Source organism: Eupeodes corollae, chromosome 1, assembly GCF_945859685.1.
Source record: "Eupeodes corollae chromosome 1, idEupCoro1.1, whole genome shotgun sequence".
Lineage (NCBI taxonomy): Eukaryota > Metazoa > Arthropoda > Insecta > Diptera > Syrphidae > Eupeodes > Eupeodes corollae.
This window is the reverse complement of record NC_079147.1, coordinates 39,353,006-39,371,902: the sequence shown is the minus strand read 5'-3', so window position 1 is coordinate 39,371,902 and position 18,897 is coordinate 39,353,006. Positions and strand designations below refer to the sequence as shown.

The 18,897-nt window shown below is 35.1% G+C and overlaps 2 protein-coding genes across 5 annotated transcripts in view; both read right to left on the bottom strand.

Moving 5' to 3' along the window:
• Positions 1-8,609, bottom strand: part of LOC129939087 (syntaxin-1A) — a 171,134-nt gene extending 162,525 nt beyond the window's left edge. For 2 of the 4 annotated variants that reach the window (XM_056046959.1, XM_056046956.1), the window contains exons 1-2: positions 6,465-8,609; positions 5,764-6,205 (exon numbers count right to left, since the gene is read on the bottom strand). In XM_056046959.1, the coding sequence (XP_055902934.1) occupies positions 6,196-6,205; positions 6,465-7,342 (888 nt within the window). In that variant the 5' untranslated portion in view covers positions 7,343-8,609 and the 3' untranslated portion in view covers positions 5,764-6,195. Of the gene's footprint in view, positions 1-4,980; positions 5,688-5,763; positions 6,206-6,464 lie in introns of those variants that run through there. The other 2 variants (XM_056046955.1, XM_056046958.1) reach the window with 2 other exon arrangements.
• The window catches only part of LOC129939088 (eukaryotic translation initiation factor 4E type 2), a 187,477-nt gene that overhangs the window by 163,263 nt on the left and 5,317 nt on the right, over positions 1-18,897 (bottom strand). The window lies entirely within an intron of this gene.

Below are 18,897 nucleotides of genomic sequence, written 5' to 3'. Positions count from 1 at the left end.
TACTTCGATTCCTAATGATCGATTGAACTTATAGCTAACGCCAATTAAGTGTATTCTCATTAATAGGAGGATGGAGTTCAAAGGCCAGACAAAATTTCAAGTTTTACTCAGCTGTTTTGGCGAATTAACAGTTTGGTGGTATTACCAATGACGAACTCCGTAGTTCGTCTTTGAAAACAAGACTGCCAACATTAAAAACTGAAAGTGAAATGTCATCAATTGTCATAAATATTATAAAGCCAGATTGAAGAATATTGTTTTTTTTTTTTTTTTGAAAAAAAGTAAATAAAAATAAAGATGATTAGCAGCGTTGAATTGTTTCTCGAGGATGAAAATGAAGAAATAACAAATAAAGTAGAAAAAATCATGATCTGCAGATTGAGGAGAAGTTTAAGAGATGTTCCCAAATGAAAATTAACAATTGCTTTAATACAATTTAACTAGATTTTTTTTTCTCATAGATTTGTGTTATACTGTCGGCTTAGCAAACACACATTTAAATATGTTTTAAGTGAAATTAGTTCAGGTTTTCAAACGACTCAAAGTTCTGCAATTCCACCAATCTTAAAACTTACGTGCGCACTACGATTTCTCTGATATGGAAGTTATCAAAATAGTGTAGGAAATGACTTTGAGCTAGGTTTCTCCCAACCTGCAGTTTCAGTAGTTTTAAGCGAAATTCTAAATTTGCTTGAAGCAAGAATCTGCCCAGTTTAGATCAATGCAGATATTTCCACTAATGAAAAGCAAGAAGCGGAAACTATTTTTTTCAAAGAACAGGCTTACCAGGGATAGTTGGACCACCAATATTTAAATAGAAAAGGTTTTTACAACTTAAATGCGATGGTGGTAAAGTACATCAAAATTGAATCTTGATGTTTAGGAAAAACTTTTTATTTTTAAAGCTTGTGACAATAATGGAGTAATAAGATACTCGTAGATAAGATGCTAGATATCCTGGTTCTACGCATGACTCGTGTGTGCGGAATCATAGTATGTTAAAGGATTTGTTGGAAAGGTGGTGAATAAATGGATACCTTGGTATCATTATCATACTTTTTATTAGCATATGTTTAAACAATTTTTTTCTTAGGATATGCTCTACTGCCGTACTTAATGGTTCCATTTAGAAATCCCTCCTCAGGGTCTAGAGAATAACTATTCAATAAAAAAAAAATGCGAAGGCAAGATACATTATTGAGAGAACAATTGGCATTTTAAAAAGTAGATTCAGGTCACCAATACCTACACCAATAAAAGATGTAATGATAATTTATTTAATAATTATTTAATTTGTTCTTACCTTTGTATAACAATTTCTCAACAATCACGGCGATGAATATTTGTGTGACTTTGAAAATATGACAACTTAATAATCGCTCAATTAGTGTGAAAAATAATCTTTTCCATGCTTATTTTAGGAGTTTAAAGACTTGAAAAAGCTTAGTCTTATTGTATCCGTTTATTTAGCATAAAATTAATTTTGAAAATCATTACATATTCGACAATGAGAAGTGACAAGGAATGGACTTTTAAACAGCGTGTAATTAAAAGAAGACTGTTCTTGTCGTTCAAGCGTATACACAACCATATTCGTTCAGCGGAAGGATAAAACTAATTATCTGTCAAATCAGACATGAGTTAAGTGTTACCATTCCCGAAATAAGCACTAGTTGAAAAAAAAGTTAGAGGGCGGACCCTATACAACAGGTCGTAAGGCATAATTTAAATAAATAAAAACAATTTTTTTGTTGGGACTTATTTTTATTTTAGGAAAGCGTGGTCAAGTGCAAACAGTCAACGAAAGGTATAGACAAACTTCTGTATGTGAAATATAAACACAATTAAAATTGCGAAGTAATGAATATAGGTACATAAATAACATTAATGGTTTGGAATTGTCCGCAGTCTCCAGGACTCGACCCCAGTCAGCACGCTTCCAGCATCATGGATGTCCAAAATTTATTAGGACCAAACATCGACACGGACCACTAACTCGTTGTAACCAAGGTAGCACTTCGGGTTTCCAGACCCAAGGCAAAACAGGGAGATGCTGGGAGAAGGTACAATGTCGAACGGCTACAATCGCAAGAGATCGCCAAATCCTTTTTCGATCGATTTACAAGTAACCTCTCTCGAAGTTTTTTGCCGCCAAAACAATGTATAGAAAACCAGTAGCAACATTGTCAAGATGCAATCAGAGAAGCCGCTTTTGATGCTGGGTTTCAAACAGCCACCAACAAGGAATGTCGGCAGGCAAATGCATCCAAAAAACAGGCACGCAAAGCGGCGCTGCATAAAAGGACGAGAGCTGCTCATGAGCTCTATGAGCACAAGATGCAAGAGGAACACCGACTTCTAAGAAGGAAAAAGAGAGTGCATGAGAAGCGAGCGGTCGAAGATTTTGAGAGGTTTAAAAGCAGGAATGCAGTTCGAAAGTTTTATGAACAGGTGCAACGAAATTCACAGGTACATAAACCCTAGAACCGAAGGCTGCAAAGACGAAAGTGGAAACATCATAGTGGAACCGCAGTCAATGCTGAGGATATGGAAGGACCACTTCTGCAGACTGTATAACGGCAACGACGGTCGGAAGAAAGCATGCCCGACGAATGGAACCTCAGTATTGTTTGCTCGATCCTGCAAAAAGGGGACTGCACCAACTATAGAGGAATCAGTCTACTTAACATCGCCTATAAAATCTTCTCTGACGTCTAAAGCCCATCGTCAACAACCCGATAGGTCCTTATCAGTGTGGTTTTAGACCAGGAAAGTCCACAGTTGATCAAATATTCACATTACGGCAGATCCTGGAAAAAACCCAAGAACACCAAATCGACACCCACCATCTTTTCATCGATTTCAAGGCCGCATATGACAGCATCTACAGGGACGAGCTGTATAGAGCCATGTCTAGTTTTGGCATCCCAGTCAAACTCGTCCGTTTGTGCAGGATGACCATGGAGAATTGACACTGCTCCATAAAGGTTGTGAAAAACTTAACAGAACCTTTCGATGTCAAAAAAGGTTTTAGACAAGGTGATGCGCTGTCATGCGATTTTTTTAACATCGTAGTTGAAAGAATAGTGCAGAGCTCACACGTCAACACTAGAGGCACTATCTTTCAAAAGTCTGTCCAATTACTAGCAAATACTGATTACATTGACATAATCGGAAGAACTCAGCGTGATGTCAATGGGGCTTTCGTGAGTATTGAGGCATGCTGTCGTCAAGAAAGGAAACACAACACCGACGTTTTGGTCAAAACGTCACAATCGACAGACGTAACTTTGAGGTAGTCAAGGACTTCGTCTACCTAGGCTCCGCAGTAAACGTAGAAAACAACACCATCGCTGAGATCAAACGCAGAATAATTATTGCTAACCGCTGTTTCTTTGGGCTAAGAGTGGTAAAGTCCTCTCTCGATGTACCCTCGTCATCCCCCTCCTGCTATACGGTGCAGAAACATAGACTATGACAAAAGCGGATGAAAGCACCTGGGTCGTTTCGAAAGAAAAGTTGTTCGTGTTATCTGCGGTCCCGTATACATCGAAGGGCAGTAAAGAAGAAGATGGAACGACGAGCTGTACGTGCTGTACAGCGACGTAGACTTAGCCAGAATGGTAGTTCAACGACTAAGATGGCTGGGTAGAGCGCATGGAAACCAATGCTCCGGCCCGGAAAGTCTTCGAATCCAGACCCACAGCACAGCGCAGTAGAGGAAGACCGCGGATCAGGTGGCGCCCACAAATGGAACGTGACCTCTCCCAACTTAGATCGCGAAACTGGAGATATCTATCTAGGACCGAGCTAGATGGAGAAATTTATTGGGTGAGGCCCTAGTTCACACAGGACTGTAGCGCCACCTTAAGTAAGTAAATAAACTCATGAAAAGTAACCCAAGGATCAGTACTAGGTCCGTTTTTATATAATTTATACACATTTGATTTCCCAAAACTTTAAAATTATGAAACTGCCATCTTTGCGGATAGCATGTTTCGTGTATTCATCAGATTCAACTGGTTTTTTAATCAAAGCCAATTTGCAATCTACGTTATACAAACTTATTTGAACAATTTGTACATAATTCAAAATAAATGCTTCAAAAATACAGGTCCCTTTTTTTCGACAAAAAGGAAACCTTGTTTATTGTCTTTTAGCACCTTTCAATTAAACGGAGAACAAATTGAGTAAAAAAATTCAATTGATAACTTATTTTTAAAAAACACAACTACAAAAAAAAAATACTAATAAGAAATGGTTTTCTACAAATATTTTTTTTTTGCACAAAATATTGTTATTAATATTTTGTTAAAGTTTTTAACAAATCGACAGACAGGTACCGAAGGGAAGTTATCAGTGTGAGTTGCATCCTAGCCTCTTATTTTTCATTTCAGATCACTGTAGTAGAAGTGATATTTCCCGCTTGGGGTTCTTGGCAAAACAAAACACCTTAAAAAAACGATCAAAATTCACGTGGTTACATGTATCACCCCCCTAAAATAACAATAGTACACGGTGCGTATACGCACTTTTTTAAAAATGAATTTATACTTTTTGTTTAAGTTTCATAGATTTTGTTTCGAAATTCATTACTGTCTAAACAAAGAGCAAAAGAATGAAGAAAATCAGTTAATCCCATAAACATTTCCAACAATTTTACATTACACATTTTTGTCTCCTATTTTTAAGATTTTATTGAAAAAATGTCAATATAATGTTGATACACACAACGAACGCACTTTGCATAAGAAAATCAATTCCGTATGACGAAACCTTATCTCATGATATCAAGACCTAATTGAATCCTTACCAACAAATAGTAAAATGGTATAACTTTCCGTCAAAACCCAAAACAAATACATGCAGAAAGTGTAGCCAAAATAAGTTGAGGTTAAGTAAAGTGATACTTTCATAAGTCAATCCAATTTCAAGACCTTCCCCAATAAAAAAAAATTAACATAAATTCGACTCAAAATGTTAAAAAGTTTGTTTTTTTAAAAAATATTTTTTTGTTTTTTATTTACAAATAAATCATAATCATAATTTTAAACTATTTACATTTTTATAAAAATTTACTTTAAAAATTAATTATAATTATAAACAAACAAAACAAAATTTAATAAATAATATTTTATTTCTAAAATTAATAGGACATCTGAATCGGCGCCTTGGCGTCCAAAAATTTCAACAAGAAAAAGGCGCCTCATTGTCTCTCTTTGCGCCTCATAGCCGGCACTGTTTATGGCCCCAAAAACAACATTCCCATTATGTTAAAATTCACAAAAGAAAAAAAAAAGATCTTCTCTATGAATAATAGGTAGGTTAGGTTTTGGGACGTATTCTTTGTGTTTTTGGTTTCGGTCTCTTTATGCACAGCACATTGGATTTTATTTATGAAGATAGCAGAAGAACAAGATATTCCCTTAAGCTTGCACATCGATTCAAAGGTAAATAAATTAAAATGAAAAAGAAAAGAAAAAAAAACACAACAAGCAGAAAATGACGACGAAGACGAACGACTACGACTACGACTACGAATCCAACGATTCCGACGAAGGTGGTTGATGGACGGACGATGACGACATAAAAAGACATCGCTCGTCGTTTGTTGTAGCGCTGTCTCATTGTCGTTGTCGTAATCGTCTTTTTTTGTGTGTGTTGTTGTTGTATTTTCTGCTGCTGTGCTGTGTTGTATTATTAATAAATATTATAAAATGTGTAAATAATGATAAATGACCAACAATAATATGAGGGACCTACCTGTTTATTGCAGAATGAAGCTGAGCAATTTTTGTTGTTGATTTTACTTGTTGGTTTGTAGGGGTTTTGTTTGTGGGTTGTAGGTTGTAAGTTGACTCACGAGTCGTAGTCAGAGGGTTGGTGGATTGTGATTAAGTTTTTCTGTTGATGCACTGGATTTAAAGCCCATTTAAGCTTTAAAAATGTAAACGACGACAACAAGAAGTTCCCTTCTCCTTGTAGTTTGTAACTTGTAAGGCCGTTTTTTTATATTGATGATGAGATGATGACCATTATGACGATGATGACGCCGAACACCACAACGACGACGACGAAGACGATTATTTGGTTGACTGAGCGGGGTGGTTCTGGTGCTGGTTGTGGTTGTGGGTTAGTCAATGGATGAAAGGCGGCGACAAGGGCAGCTCACATGCAGGGACTTTCTTTTCAATTTTATTTAAAACTATTGTTGTTGATTATAGACAGGCAGGCAGGCAGGCAGGCAGCAAGCAGGATTTTATCAGTACAGGAAAGGGTTAGGAAGTGGGATGCAAGGTTATATATTAAAATGATGAAAAAGGAAGATTAGGAATAGGATAAAATAAAAGGATAAAATTCATATTCCAAAAGCAGATAAACAACCAAAAAAGAAAGAAATAAAATAAAATTAAACAAACGAAAAAAGAGAATGAGAAAAAAAAACGAAAAATTAGATTCTTTACATGAAATAACTGCTAACATATGATGCAGCCATGATACCCAGCACAGTCAAACAAATGAGAATCATGATCTTCTTCCGGCGGGCTTTGCTCTGGTACTTGAGAGCCTTCTTTGTGTCCTGTGTGGCGGTTTGCACATAATCCATAGCGTGCTCCACATGATACTCGATGCGATCGATCATCTCGCCTTGGCTCTCAACCAACATAGCCATGTCCATGAACATGTCGTGCAATTCCTTAATGGACGTCTCGAGTTTCATAATGTCAGCGTGTCGAGCTTCGATATCGGCTAGTGTCTGTTTGGCCTGTTGTGTCTCCATAATGATGCCTTGAGTAAATACAGCTGGATTGCCCTGTTCCAGCATGTCTTCGAGCTCGTCGTTGGTGGTGGCCCGACCGGTGATTTCTAGTTGACGTTGTATTCTGCCTTTGCAGCGTTCTCTGTAGTCGGTCTGGGTGCGATTGTATTCGGTCATGACCTCGACGAACTTCCTGGACAAGGTGGAGTGTTGGGTTTTGCGGATTCGCAGATCCGCACTCGATTTGTTTGCCTGCTCTTCCTGTTCGATGTTTTGTTCGATGCCCTTCAGCTTGCCGCGCACCCTGTTGGCGTTCTTCTTGATATCAGCCATCAGATCTTCCAATTCTTGTTTGGTTTTCTCGTCAGATTGTGGCGCTGACAGAATGGCGCTATGTTTCTTTTTGACTTCTTCGACATTGTCTTGAACTTTGTCAATCATTTCACGGATTTCTTCGACTTGATTGAAGAAGTCATCCATATAGCCATCGCGTCCTTCGACATTGACGGCTACATCGTCCTGGGCGACATCTTCGTCATCCGATTGGGCAGCGTGCAACGCTGCTAATCTGTCTTTCGTCATTTTTCTTTTTTAGTTTTTTTAAGTTTTGAGGTGGAGGTGTTAAGTAGCTTCTGGGTCTACACTGATGAGATGGTTATTGTCTCTCTATATACGAACAAGAGAAGAAGAAGAAGAAAAAGAGGTGGGAGGCGGTGGTCGGGTAGGTCGGTCGGTAGAGAGTTTGGTGTAGTTCACAAGCGGGCGGTACACTAGTACACTTTTTTTTTATTTTTACTTTCGTCGCTCGTCGTTTTGTCGTTTTATCGTTCCCGTGTCTCGTTTGTTGCTTTTCTTTTTAACACCGAATCAAATCAAATCGAATCGACTCGAGGAGTCGCACGCACTTTTTCCGAATACGAATTCGATTCAACACTCTGCTTCCAGAGTCTTCATTTACTTATTTTTTTGGGATTTTGCTCTTTTTGTGGTCGATTGCTTCGGATTCGGAGCTCTACGGAAGAAGAAAACGAACGAGAGGAGGAAAAAAAAAAGACTTTATGACTCACTTTCGGTTCGTGAGACACGGGTTTTCTTGTTGTTTGGCGATACTGGCGATTGGACAATTGGCACTACACTCCGCGAGGGACGTACTCCAAATAGATTGCTAATTGTTCAACTAAACTTAGCACTTCGAGATTACGTTTGGGTGTCGTTTTTTCTTAGATTTTTGTTCGTTTTTCTTTTTGTCGATTCTGTGAACACACTTGAATCGAATGTGAGAGATGGGAGTGTTCTTTCCCACTGCTTCTTCCAAAGCGCACTCACTCGTGCTGTAAGAGTTTTTCGAATAAATTCCACTTTAGTTTATCATTTGCAATCGATTTCGCACACGATTCGGAATTTATTTGAATTAATTTCTATGAATTTTGAGAGTTCGCGAAAAAATTAGCACACAACGAATCACACAAACTTCCTCGAGAACTACCTTGTGTGCTGAAAATCGATATTTTGCTTTCTGCAGTGGTTGAGATTTTTTCGTTTTTTCTTTCTTTTTCTTTTGGTTGGTTGGGGATAGAGTGAGCATGCGTTGGTATTTTGGGATGATGGTTTCTCTTTTCCACGCAGGCGATTGATAAGCGTTGGTGAAGGAAGACGGTGTATTTTTTGTGGATTTTCTTAGGCTAGTTGTTTCGGATTATTTGTTGAAATTTATGACAGATGGGAAATTTGTAGTAGATTAGGGATTTGTAATTGAATGGCGAGTGGTAGTAGAGTTTTGAACGGGGATGGCATTCAATGGGGTATGGTAAAATAGTACTTTAAGCGAAAACTATGTTGGTTGACAAAATGGAATTACATTTTTCGATTGCAAAAGTCACAAAAGAAGTTTTTCAAAGATTTTTGTGATCTTGAATTCGAATTTGGTCACATAATTTTGTAATGATGCCGAATTTATGAAATGTTACTCTTTAAACACGTACAAAAATCTATGACACGTTGTTTTTTAAGGCTAAGGTGGAATTGCAATTTATAAATGTTTATCTTTTACGTACACTTTAATTTTTTTAAAGTAAAGCTAAGTATATACGATTGGAGGATATTCCAATATTAACTGAATGTCTTCCGATAGCATCCAATTAGGTGACAATTTCCAGTTTTCTATCAAGTGAAAATTGTCCGTTCATACGTTCCGAATATTGGACAATTTTTTGAAAGAACATTGGTTGACAATTGCCTGCATTTTTGTTTGTCTTTCAATTAAAAATTATCTGTTTACACGATTTATTTTAAATTGGTTGACTTATTGCAAGACAATTATCTTGACTGATGACAGAGGCAGCCTCAAACGACTTAGGGAACTTGAAGATAAGGCAAATTTCTAGTATCTGATTGGCCAGTAACTTGCCTTTCCATTAAGGCAACTCTTATGGAACGTTGATGTCGAAAAACGTTTAAGACAAGGCGATGCACTGTCATGCGACTTTTTCAACATCGTTCTGGAAAAAATTGTGCAAAACTCAACCGTCAACACTAGAGGCACAATCTTCCAAAGGTCTATTCAATTAATCGGATACGCAGATGATATTGACATAATTGGAAGATCAAAGCGTGATGTCAGTGGAGCGTTTTGGAGCATTGCTACGAAAGCCAAGAAGATGGGTTCAGTGGTTAATGAGGGCAAGACCAAGTATATGCTGTCATCAAAAAAGGACATTGAACAACGACGTCTTGGACAAAACGTCACCATGGACAGCTATAACTTTGAGGTAGTTAAGGACTTTGGCTACCTGGACACCGCTATTTACACAGACAACGACACCAGCGCTGAAATCAAACGAAGAATAACTCTTGCAAATCGCTGCTTTTTTGAACTTAAAAGGCAATTGAATAGTAAAAACTTCTCTCGAGCTTTTAAACATCATCTATGAGACAGTCATCATCCCGGTTCTCATTTATGGCGCTGAGGTCTGGATCCTGTCAAAAAAGATGAGAGCTTCTTAGGATGCTTCGAGAGAAAAATTCTTCGGGTGATTTCTGGTCCCGTACGCATAGATTCTTCATCATGGAGGAGAAGCTATAACGATAAACTGTACGGGCTGTACAGCGACACTGAACTAGTAAGCAGAATTAAAGTCCACCGGCTTAGATGGCTGGGTCATGTGGAGCGAATGGACATCAACGCTTCAGCCAGTAAGGTCTTCGAATCAAATCCCGAGGGACGGTGGCGCAGCAGAGGATGACCGCGACTCAGGTGGAGCACTTAGGTTGGTGAAGACCTCAACCAACTTGCGAAACTGGAGACAGCTAACTAGGGACCGAGCTGGCTGGAGACGCATGTTGGTTGAGGCTAAGGTCCACCCCGGACTGTAGCGCCACCTTAAGTAAGTAAGTAAAGTATTGAAAAGTTGACTGAAAAATTCGTCAAGAAAAAGCTCCCTAACTATTAATTCAAGTCTTCCAACGTCAAAATGACAGTTGATTATCTTTTTTTTTTATTTAAATAAAAGCTTAAATTTATTATTATGTAGTAATTTTTGCACAATTTCATTTAATGGTTTGGCAAGGTTGAAAAGGAATAAGTAATATTTCTCTACAATACAAAATACAAGTCGTGATGGACTTTTAGCTTTTCTTAAGTGTTTTGTAAACAAACATTTTGTTAGTAATTTTTGCACTATCAACTAAAGGTAGAGGTTAATGAAGTAAAGTGCTGAGTTTGAAATGTTTTGTCAAGATTAAAATTGAAAGTTGGACCATTTGGCTTTGGCTTTACATTCGCTGACGGCCGTCTTAATTGCATCACCGATGTCTTGCCGAACTTTGTCCTTAGGTAGTTTACTCCTCACAACCTGCATCCCATAAACATCACCTGGTTTCGATTTCCTGGATTAATTGTAAAGTTAGCATCTAATCTTTTAAAAACTTTTAAATTGTTGCTTAAAAACTTTCTGCCAATTAAAACATGGATTATGTTGTTGGAACAAAAATCAAGGTAATTTCCGTTTTTCTGTTAAAAACCGTTTTAACAAAAGTGTTCCAAAGTTACTTTAGGCTAATGCAGGGCAAGTTAAGAAAAACAACTAATAAGGATTGTTTTTCAAATACCGAAGATGGTCTTTAAAAAAACTAATATGACTTTTTTATAGTCTTTAAAGGTAATATTTCAAAAATCTAAAACGATTTTACAATTTTTAAGCCGGGTTCGGACTAAGACCACCAAAAACTTTGCTGACATAGTTGCTTAATTTAGGATTAATATTCAACTCGTGGTTCATCAACTTTTACTCGTCGATTTCGATGTTTTAAATAAAGTTTAAACGTGGTTTAAGCACAAATGTACAGAACTAAGAAGACAAACTGGGTGATTATGTGAAAGTTAAACGTAGACTTGTTAGTTTAGAAGTTACATATTTTAGTCAAAAAATCTCAATTTTCTTAAGGTCTTGTTAGTTCAGGGTAGGTTACATTTTATTCATGATAGTTCCGATTTGTGCTTAAATGTGTTTTTTAAACTAACATTTTTATAAAAGAAATATATAGCTTGAGGCTTTAATTATAATTTAAGTTATGTATTTGAAAAAAATTTTCAGAGGTTCTAGCTTTCAATCAGAACGGGCTATTTTTATAACTCACTATCTATGAATTTGAGGATAAACGAGGAGAAAAAATCATTAATTAAAGGTGACCTATTGACAAAGAAGTCTTTTTCTCCCAAACTAATCTGAATTTTTACAGTAATCATTGGGCAGGTTCAGCCAACATAAGGAACTTCATTTGCATTCAACTTCATTCTTTGAACGTAAATTTTGACCAAGGCAACTAGTTAGTTTTTCAAGCGTCATGAATTTCAAATTCAGAACTTAACTTCGCAAATCTCTACTTTAAGTTCATGGTACCAAAAGTACCAACAAATTTACTGTCTTTAAAACACTCCTCAGACAAGCTACAAGTCAACCACTATTTGTATTTTGTATTGTAAAGAAATATTAGTTATTTCTTTTCCAAATTTATAAGGAAGCCTTTTATAAAAAGCATTAAATAAAGTTGTGCAGAAAATAAATAAATCGTAGAGTAATAAAGTTCAGCTTTCATTTGAATGAAAAAACATTATCAACTGTCATTTTGATACAAGTAGACTTCTCATGATAGTTAGGGAGATTTGTCTTGACTAACTTTCCAGTCAACTTTCCATTAAAGTTGCCTTAATTGGAAGGTAATTTGGCAGCTAGAAACTTGCCTAACTTTCAAGTATCTATGTCGTCTGAACCTGACCATTGAAAAATTGGTTTGAATTGAACAAAACAAAACCTACGGAATTTCTTGCAACAGAAATGTCAAAATTATTTTTGTTTTGCCTATCAATAAATTGTCGTTGGATCCCACTCAAAAAACTTGAGACAGATTTAAGATAAATTTTTAATAAATGAAATGAAATTTAGCTTTAAAAAAAATGCACTCATGTTTGTACATCTAACAAAATTATTTTATGCTAGAAGCGTTTCTTAACATATAATGCTCCGTTTCTTTGGTGTTCATTGTTGCGAAAATTGTATGAAAACGATATGGTACTACATCCGTGCCAATAATTTGGCGCTGATATCGTTTTCTATTGTTAATAACATAACTCGTTAAGCCTAGTACATACTTCCTCGTGAAGTGAACGTTCGCCAGTGGAGAAAGTGACATTGCTCACTGGTACACACTTGTGAGTACACGTTGTGAACATGAACAAACCAAATGTCAAAGCTTCACCAACAGTTCCCGTACATTTTGCACGTGAATTGCCCGTGAACGAAAACTCTCCACTTTGTTCTCCACTCAGCTTCACGAGCAAGTTCACGGGTGAACTAAAAACTGAAATTTGTATGGGTTCACGAGATGGTTCACAAGTATGTACTAAGCTTTAACTGTTAACAATAAAATAAACATCAATTGATTAAATTTTTAAGAAATACTCGTTTAGTTTGTTCATTTTTGGCACAACTAAAGCACGGTGGTGGAATTTCAACCCAAAATCAAAATGAATCTTTGTTTGCGTCTCAAGAGTAAGCCAAAAATCGTTCGTTATAAAAATCGATTTCTTATGGTTCAATAGAAAACAACATAAGATTAATTCCTATCTAGGACATTTTTAAAGGTTTATTATATTTTACTAGATGTCCTTAATTCGTTTAATTTTCGTAGTAAATTCAAAAATCTATTACAGAAGCTTTGTTGTTAATAATGTCTTTTTTGTATGTATTCACGAGGCTGACAAGTCCTTTTTTTTATTTTTTACTCCGAATTATTCAAGAATTCAATTAAATTCCATTTTCAAAACAGTCAACGAATAAAACATACCCACACAGCTTCTACTTATATTTTGCCTGGGTTAAAGGATGTAAGAGCTTTATATGTATGCTTTTATTGTTATTTAATATAAACTTAAAAAGAACTTTTATAGGAAGTAAAGAAATTCCTAAACAAAAAAAGAATGTGTTGACTTAAAATCATCAGGTCTTTAAAAAGTTTAACATAGACAATAACCGGCTGAAAGCTTTTGTGCGCAATTCTCAAAAGCTTTCTTTAAAAATGACATTTCATATAACTTTAATAAATTGGATTGTACACAAATCTCCTGGGTAACCCACACACGACCGAACCATTTGGTTCGGAATCACTTCAAGACAATTTAGCTGGCAAGATTTTTTAATTTTCTAGATATCCAAATGATAATTTTACGAATCATTCGAATTTTCAACAATTTTTAAATCCAAACACCCCCAAATGACAAAAGCCATTAGTTGATAATAATGAAAGTGATTTATAACTTTTGAGAAGTTCAAATTTGTAGAATGACTTAACTTTAAAAATGTTCACGTAAAATTACTAAAGTTAAATTATTATCATAAAGCTTATCGATAAAAAAGTATTTTTTTAAATAATTTAAATACCAAAAACTCACTAAAAGTAATATACCGTCATAATTTTCGCTTTTCACTTTTTTTTTCTTGAAATTTGTAAACTTGAAATATGAACAAAATAATGAAGATTCTGTAAATTTAAATGCTATAAATTTAAAATTAAGAATTTCAGTTCTTTTTAAACTTGCACTTGAAACGACTAAACTTATTTTCGTAAAATTGTTAACTATTTGTTTAAGCCGAGTGGTGTATTTTTAAATTCCACGATCTCATGAGTTTTACAAATTAATCTTAGATTTTCCGTAGCATATTTACTACAAATTTTCCGTTTATTATTGCTTTAATCATTAACTATTTTATACAGTGGCTCAAACGACTTATCGGCGAACACATGAAATATATACGGTTTTGCAATGTATTTTTTCCAAGAAAATGTACAGTGAGTGTAAAACTTTATAACCTTTTTATATGACCTTTAAAAACTTTTTTATTTTAAATATGCCAAAAATATAATTTAAGTCACTAAACAGCAAATTAAGGTTTAAAACAAAAACAACATTATAATTTAGCACATATTTAAATATTCAAAGTATTTTAAGTTACTTTTTTGAATTGGAAACAATGATAATAAATAATCAATTTGAATTTATCTTGCTAAGTGAGACTTGTGTTACTGATAAAATAGATGATGCTGAACTTTATTTAAGCAACTATAATATATACAGGAATAAAAGTGAGTCAAGACATACTGGTGGAATCATTATTTATTTAAAAGATAAGTAGCAAGCGGAGACAATTCAAATGTATGCAATTGATAAAGATATTTGGTGGCTTGCACTCAGTTTTTTGTGACACTTTTGTTTTAGTTTTAGTCGTTGTTTACAAATCCCCAAGAAGTTCAAAAAGAGTTTCTTGTGATAAGTTTATCGAATGGATTGATGAGTAAAATGAGTTACCAATATGAAGTGTTTGTTATTGGTGATTTTAATATTGAATGGATGCAGTCTAGTGAACTGTATAAAAGAAATATTGAAAGATATTTAAAAAATAATAGTTTTAAACAGATTCTTATTAAACCCACTAGAATAACTCAGAACTCAAAAACATTAATCCATCTTGCAGTAACTAATTCGATAAAAATCAAAGCAGAACCGATTCCCAGCTTGAAAATTTGTGACCATGAAACTATTTTAGCCGAAATAAAAGAAAAGAAATAAAAAGGAAAAAGATACGAATTTTAAAATATCAGATAAGTGACTTTTGACAGCATAACTGAAATATGCGCCTCAATCCCATTTGTCCCTTTTAATAACTAGATCGTAAGAAATCCTGTTTCCTTTCGTTTTCAAGAAATTGAATTGAGTGTGCTGATTTAAAAAAGTGCTTGATAATATAAAAAATAAACGTTAACCGAAATACCTTAATATACAAATTTTCAAAGATGTGTTTAATTTCATAGCGCCCCCTTTAACTAAAATAATAAATAAATCCTTTTATGACGCTATTTTCCCCAGCTCATGGAAAGTGTCTCAAATTACTCCGATCCCCAAAGTTAAAAATCAATTAAGTGTGAAGATTTTAGACCAATTAATGCCCTCCCTCTCTATGAGAAGGTACTTGAAAAAGTTATTCACTTCCAACTGGAATCTTTTTCGATTGATAATTAATAACCAGTCAGGATTTAGAAAGCAGCATTCTTGTGAAGGTGCACTTAATATGGTCATTGCAAATTGGAAACAACAACGCGGCGCAAAAACAAAAATGATATGTGTTTTTCTTGATTTAAAGCGGGCTTTTGAGGCAGTAGACAGATCAATATTAATTGAAAAACTTGAAAGTTATGGAGTGCGTGATAAATTACTATTTTGGATAATTTCGTATCTATCATTTCGAACGCAAAAGACTAAATTTAACAACATTTTATCGGATGAAATCTTAAATGATATTGGTGTACCACATGGGTCCATCCTTGGCACTCTTCTGTTTAACCTTTATATCAATGACATCGGCAGTGTAATACAAAACAGTGAATATGCTTTATTTGCGGATTATGGGTTATTGTATATTAGTTGTGATAATTTAAAATAAGGTGTCGCTTAAGGAAAATTTGGATAATGTAAGTGTTTGGCTTAAAGCAAACAAGTTAAAATTAAATTTATCGAAAACAAAATTGATGATTATTGGTAATAATACAAGTGAAAGTGTGACAAACATTAAAGTTAATAATAAAAACTTAGAAATAATAACAGAAGGAAAGTACCTTGGTGTTGTTATAGGCTTTGAATTAAACTTTCATTTAATAACCACATAGACTATGTAGTGAAAAAATATCAAAAGAGATTGACTTATTGAGAAGAATTCGAAAAAATATTTCAACTGTTGGTGCAATAAATATCTTCAATGCGATGATAAAACCACGCTTTGAATAATGCTCATCATTTCTCTTTTTGTGCAATCAAAAAATGATTAATAAGCTTCAACTTTTCTAAAATAAAGAAATGCGAACAACTTTGAAGTGCAATATTTATACTCCAATCGCCTATATGATAGATATGTTAATGTGGCTTAACGTTGAACAAAGAATTTTAATGAATGTTTTACTGTTTGTCTTTAAAATAAAACAGAATTTAATGCCTGCTTATCTTCCTCGTTTCCATAACTATGTAGGTAATGTTCAACCATTCTCTCTGAGAAACATTATAAATTTTGTTAAACTCCATAATTAGTAATAGTATATCTAAGTAGGCGAGGTATTGAAGATACAAGCTTTTACCATACTTAAGGACTTTTCTTGAGGTCTTCAATGTTTCTAAAGTTCTTTTGAGCATCTACTCGACAAACCAGATCTGTTATTCGATATATACCTCAGGGTAATTATATTTACAATAAATACGACCTTGTTGTATAAGATCTGCGCTTTGGGTAGTTGGCTTGTATTCATAGCTCACAATTCACATCCACTAGATCCCTTGAATTTGATACATTTTACTTTCTACAAAATATTAGTTCCGAACAAAACCTAATTTATTGTATGTCTAAGGGTTAACTTACAACCTTAAACTTATTCCAAAAATACTTAGGTTTTTCATTTTTATGTATTTCTCTTCACTGATGTATAACTTTTTATGATGGATTCGTCGCCTGACTTCTTTACTCGAGGTCTCTTTTAAAAAAGGTGTTACATTTGAACCACATCTAAACGTCAAGTTTTTTTCTGCATTTCATTTGACATTTATAAATTTTAGCCTAATTCAATTTGAACCATGGAAAGATACATAATCGAGCAATGCGTTTAATTTATTCAGGTTTATTATGAAAATAAGCGTTCAAATCAAAATGTATACGTGCATTCCGTGATTTTTTCGGTCAATTTAGTCGTCCAAAAACTTTGAGCGAACCGGGTCTGTAGAAGATGTGAAAAAACTCTCACTGCAGAAAATTTTGCTGCCGTTCGCGATAGTGTGGCTGAAGAACCGTTCACCTCAACTTGTCGTCTTGCCAAAACAGTTGCATCTATCAAGCTCGACTTTGATAAATATATATCATTTAGACGCTTACAAGGTGCAATTGTCCAAAAACTAAAGCCTCTTGACCATTTTAAGCGTCGCACAGTGTGATATTTTGACCTGAAACGTGGTCATAAATCAATTTTGTCAACTTTCACTAAATTCGTCACCCCCGTTCGAGACACCAACAGTTGCAATCTGCAATTTTTGAATTAGCACGAGTTTGTTTGCGATTGTGTGTTTTTTTTTAAATCTTAAAAGTGATTTTTGTGAAAAAGTTTGATATGGATATCAATCAAGGTATGTACAATATTTTAAGCAAAGACATTTTTATATTCAACTTAAGTTCTTCATATCGATGAGTTGAAGAATGTAATTACAAAATTTGCACTTTTTTGTTGGTTTTACGAAACATTAGTGTTTTTGAATATTGGCAACACCCCGCAACAAAGTTTGTCACATATATTATTTAACTTCTGGATATGTAGAACAATCCTGCATTTCAGAACCATTCACAAGTTTTCACATAAGAAAACACAAAGCATTTGAAAAAAACTCCTTTCAAGCGAACATAAATAAACATTTTTTATATTATTCCACATGACTCTAATTCCACCTTTTCTCTGACCAGGAAACCGCTCCATGACTTGGTAAGAGGAAGCTCACAAAGACTCCTTGACGGTAAACTTAAAGATGTGGATACAAAATGTATGCATATCACAAAATGTCCCCCAGGGAAGATAGATGAACTTACAAAAATTATCAAGGCGTTCAAAGCAAACTATAAAAGGAGATGGCAACTCTGCAACTGCACAGAAAACCGTTTCTTGGATAAGAATGAGGAGTGGCTTAGCGAAGAAGTAACACTTCCAGTTGGCATACTTCCCGGAAGGTCTAAAGGTAGCCCAAGCAAAAAGTTTGGGGAATCCAAAGCTCGTCCACAATGACACTCCCTATGTAAGCTCGATTGATAAAGCCAATTTGCTTGCAGCACATTTTGCTGTTAATTCGACACTACCGGATAGTGTCATGAGTCCTCCTGTTCTTGAGAGCGTAAATGATTCTATGGGAAGAATCTTCTTTCGCACTCGTGCAGTCGAAAGGGTACTGAAAGACCTTGACATACACAAATCCGCTGGCCCGGATAGTATTCCCCCTATTGTTCTGAAGAGGTGTTCTTCAAAGCTGGTAAAACCACTGCGTAAGCTTTTCCATCTGTCCTATTCTACAGGTCTCTTCCCGAGTGGATGGAAAACTGCATTTGTCCAGCCTGTCACTAAAAAAGGCGAATCCTCCTCTCCCTCAAACTATCGTCCAATTGCACTCACGTCCCTTCTTTCTAAGGTCATGGAAACGCTGATTAATTTTCAGCTTAAGAAATATCTTGAAGAACGGAAGCTTCTTAATGACCGACAGTATGGCTTTCGTAGCAATAGGTTCACTGGTGATTTCATGGTCTATCTCACCGAACAGTGGAACAAATCTTTACATCGTTTTGGAGAAAGTAAGATTATTGCACTAGATATTTCAAAAGCATTTGATAGAGTTTGGCACCAAGCTCTCTTATCGAAAATGCGTGCTTTTGGTATTGATGAATCTTTTCTTCGTTGGATTAGAAATTACCTTTCTAACCGTTCAATACAAGTTGTATTGGATGGTTTCAAGTCTGAAATTCATAAAATAAATGCTGGTGTACCCCAGGGCTCCGTTTTGTGTCCGACTTTCT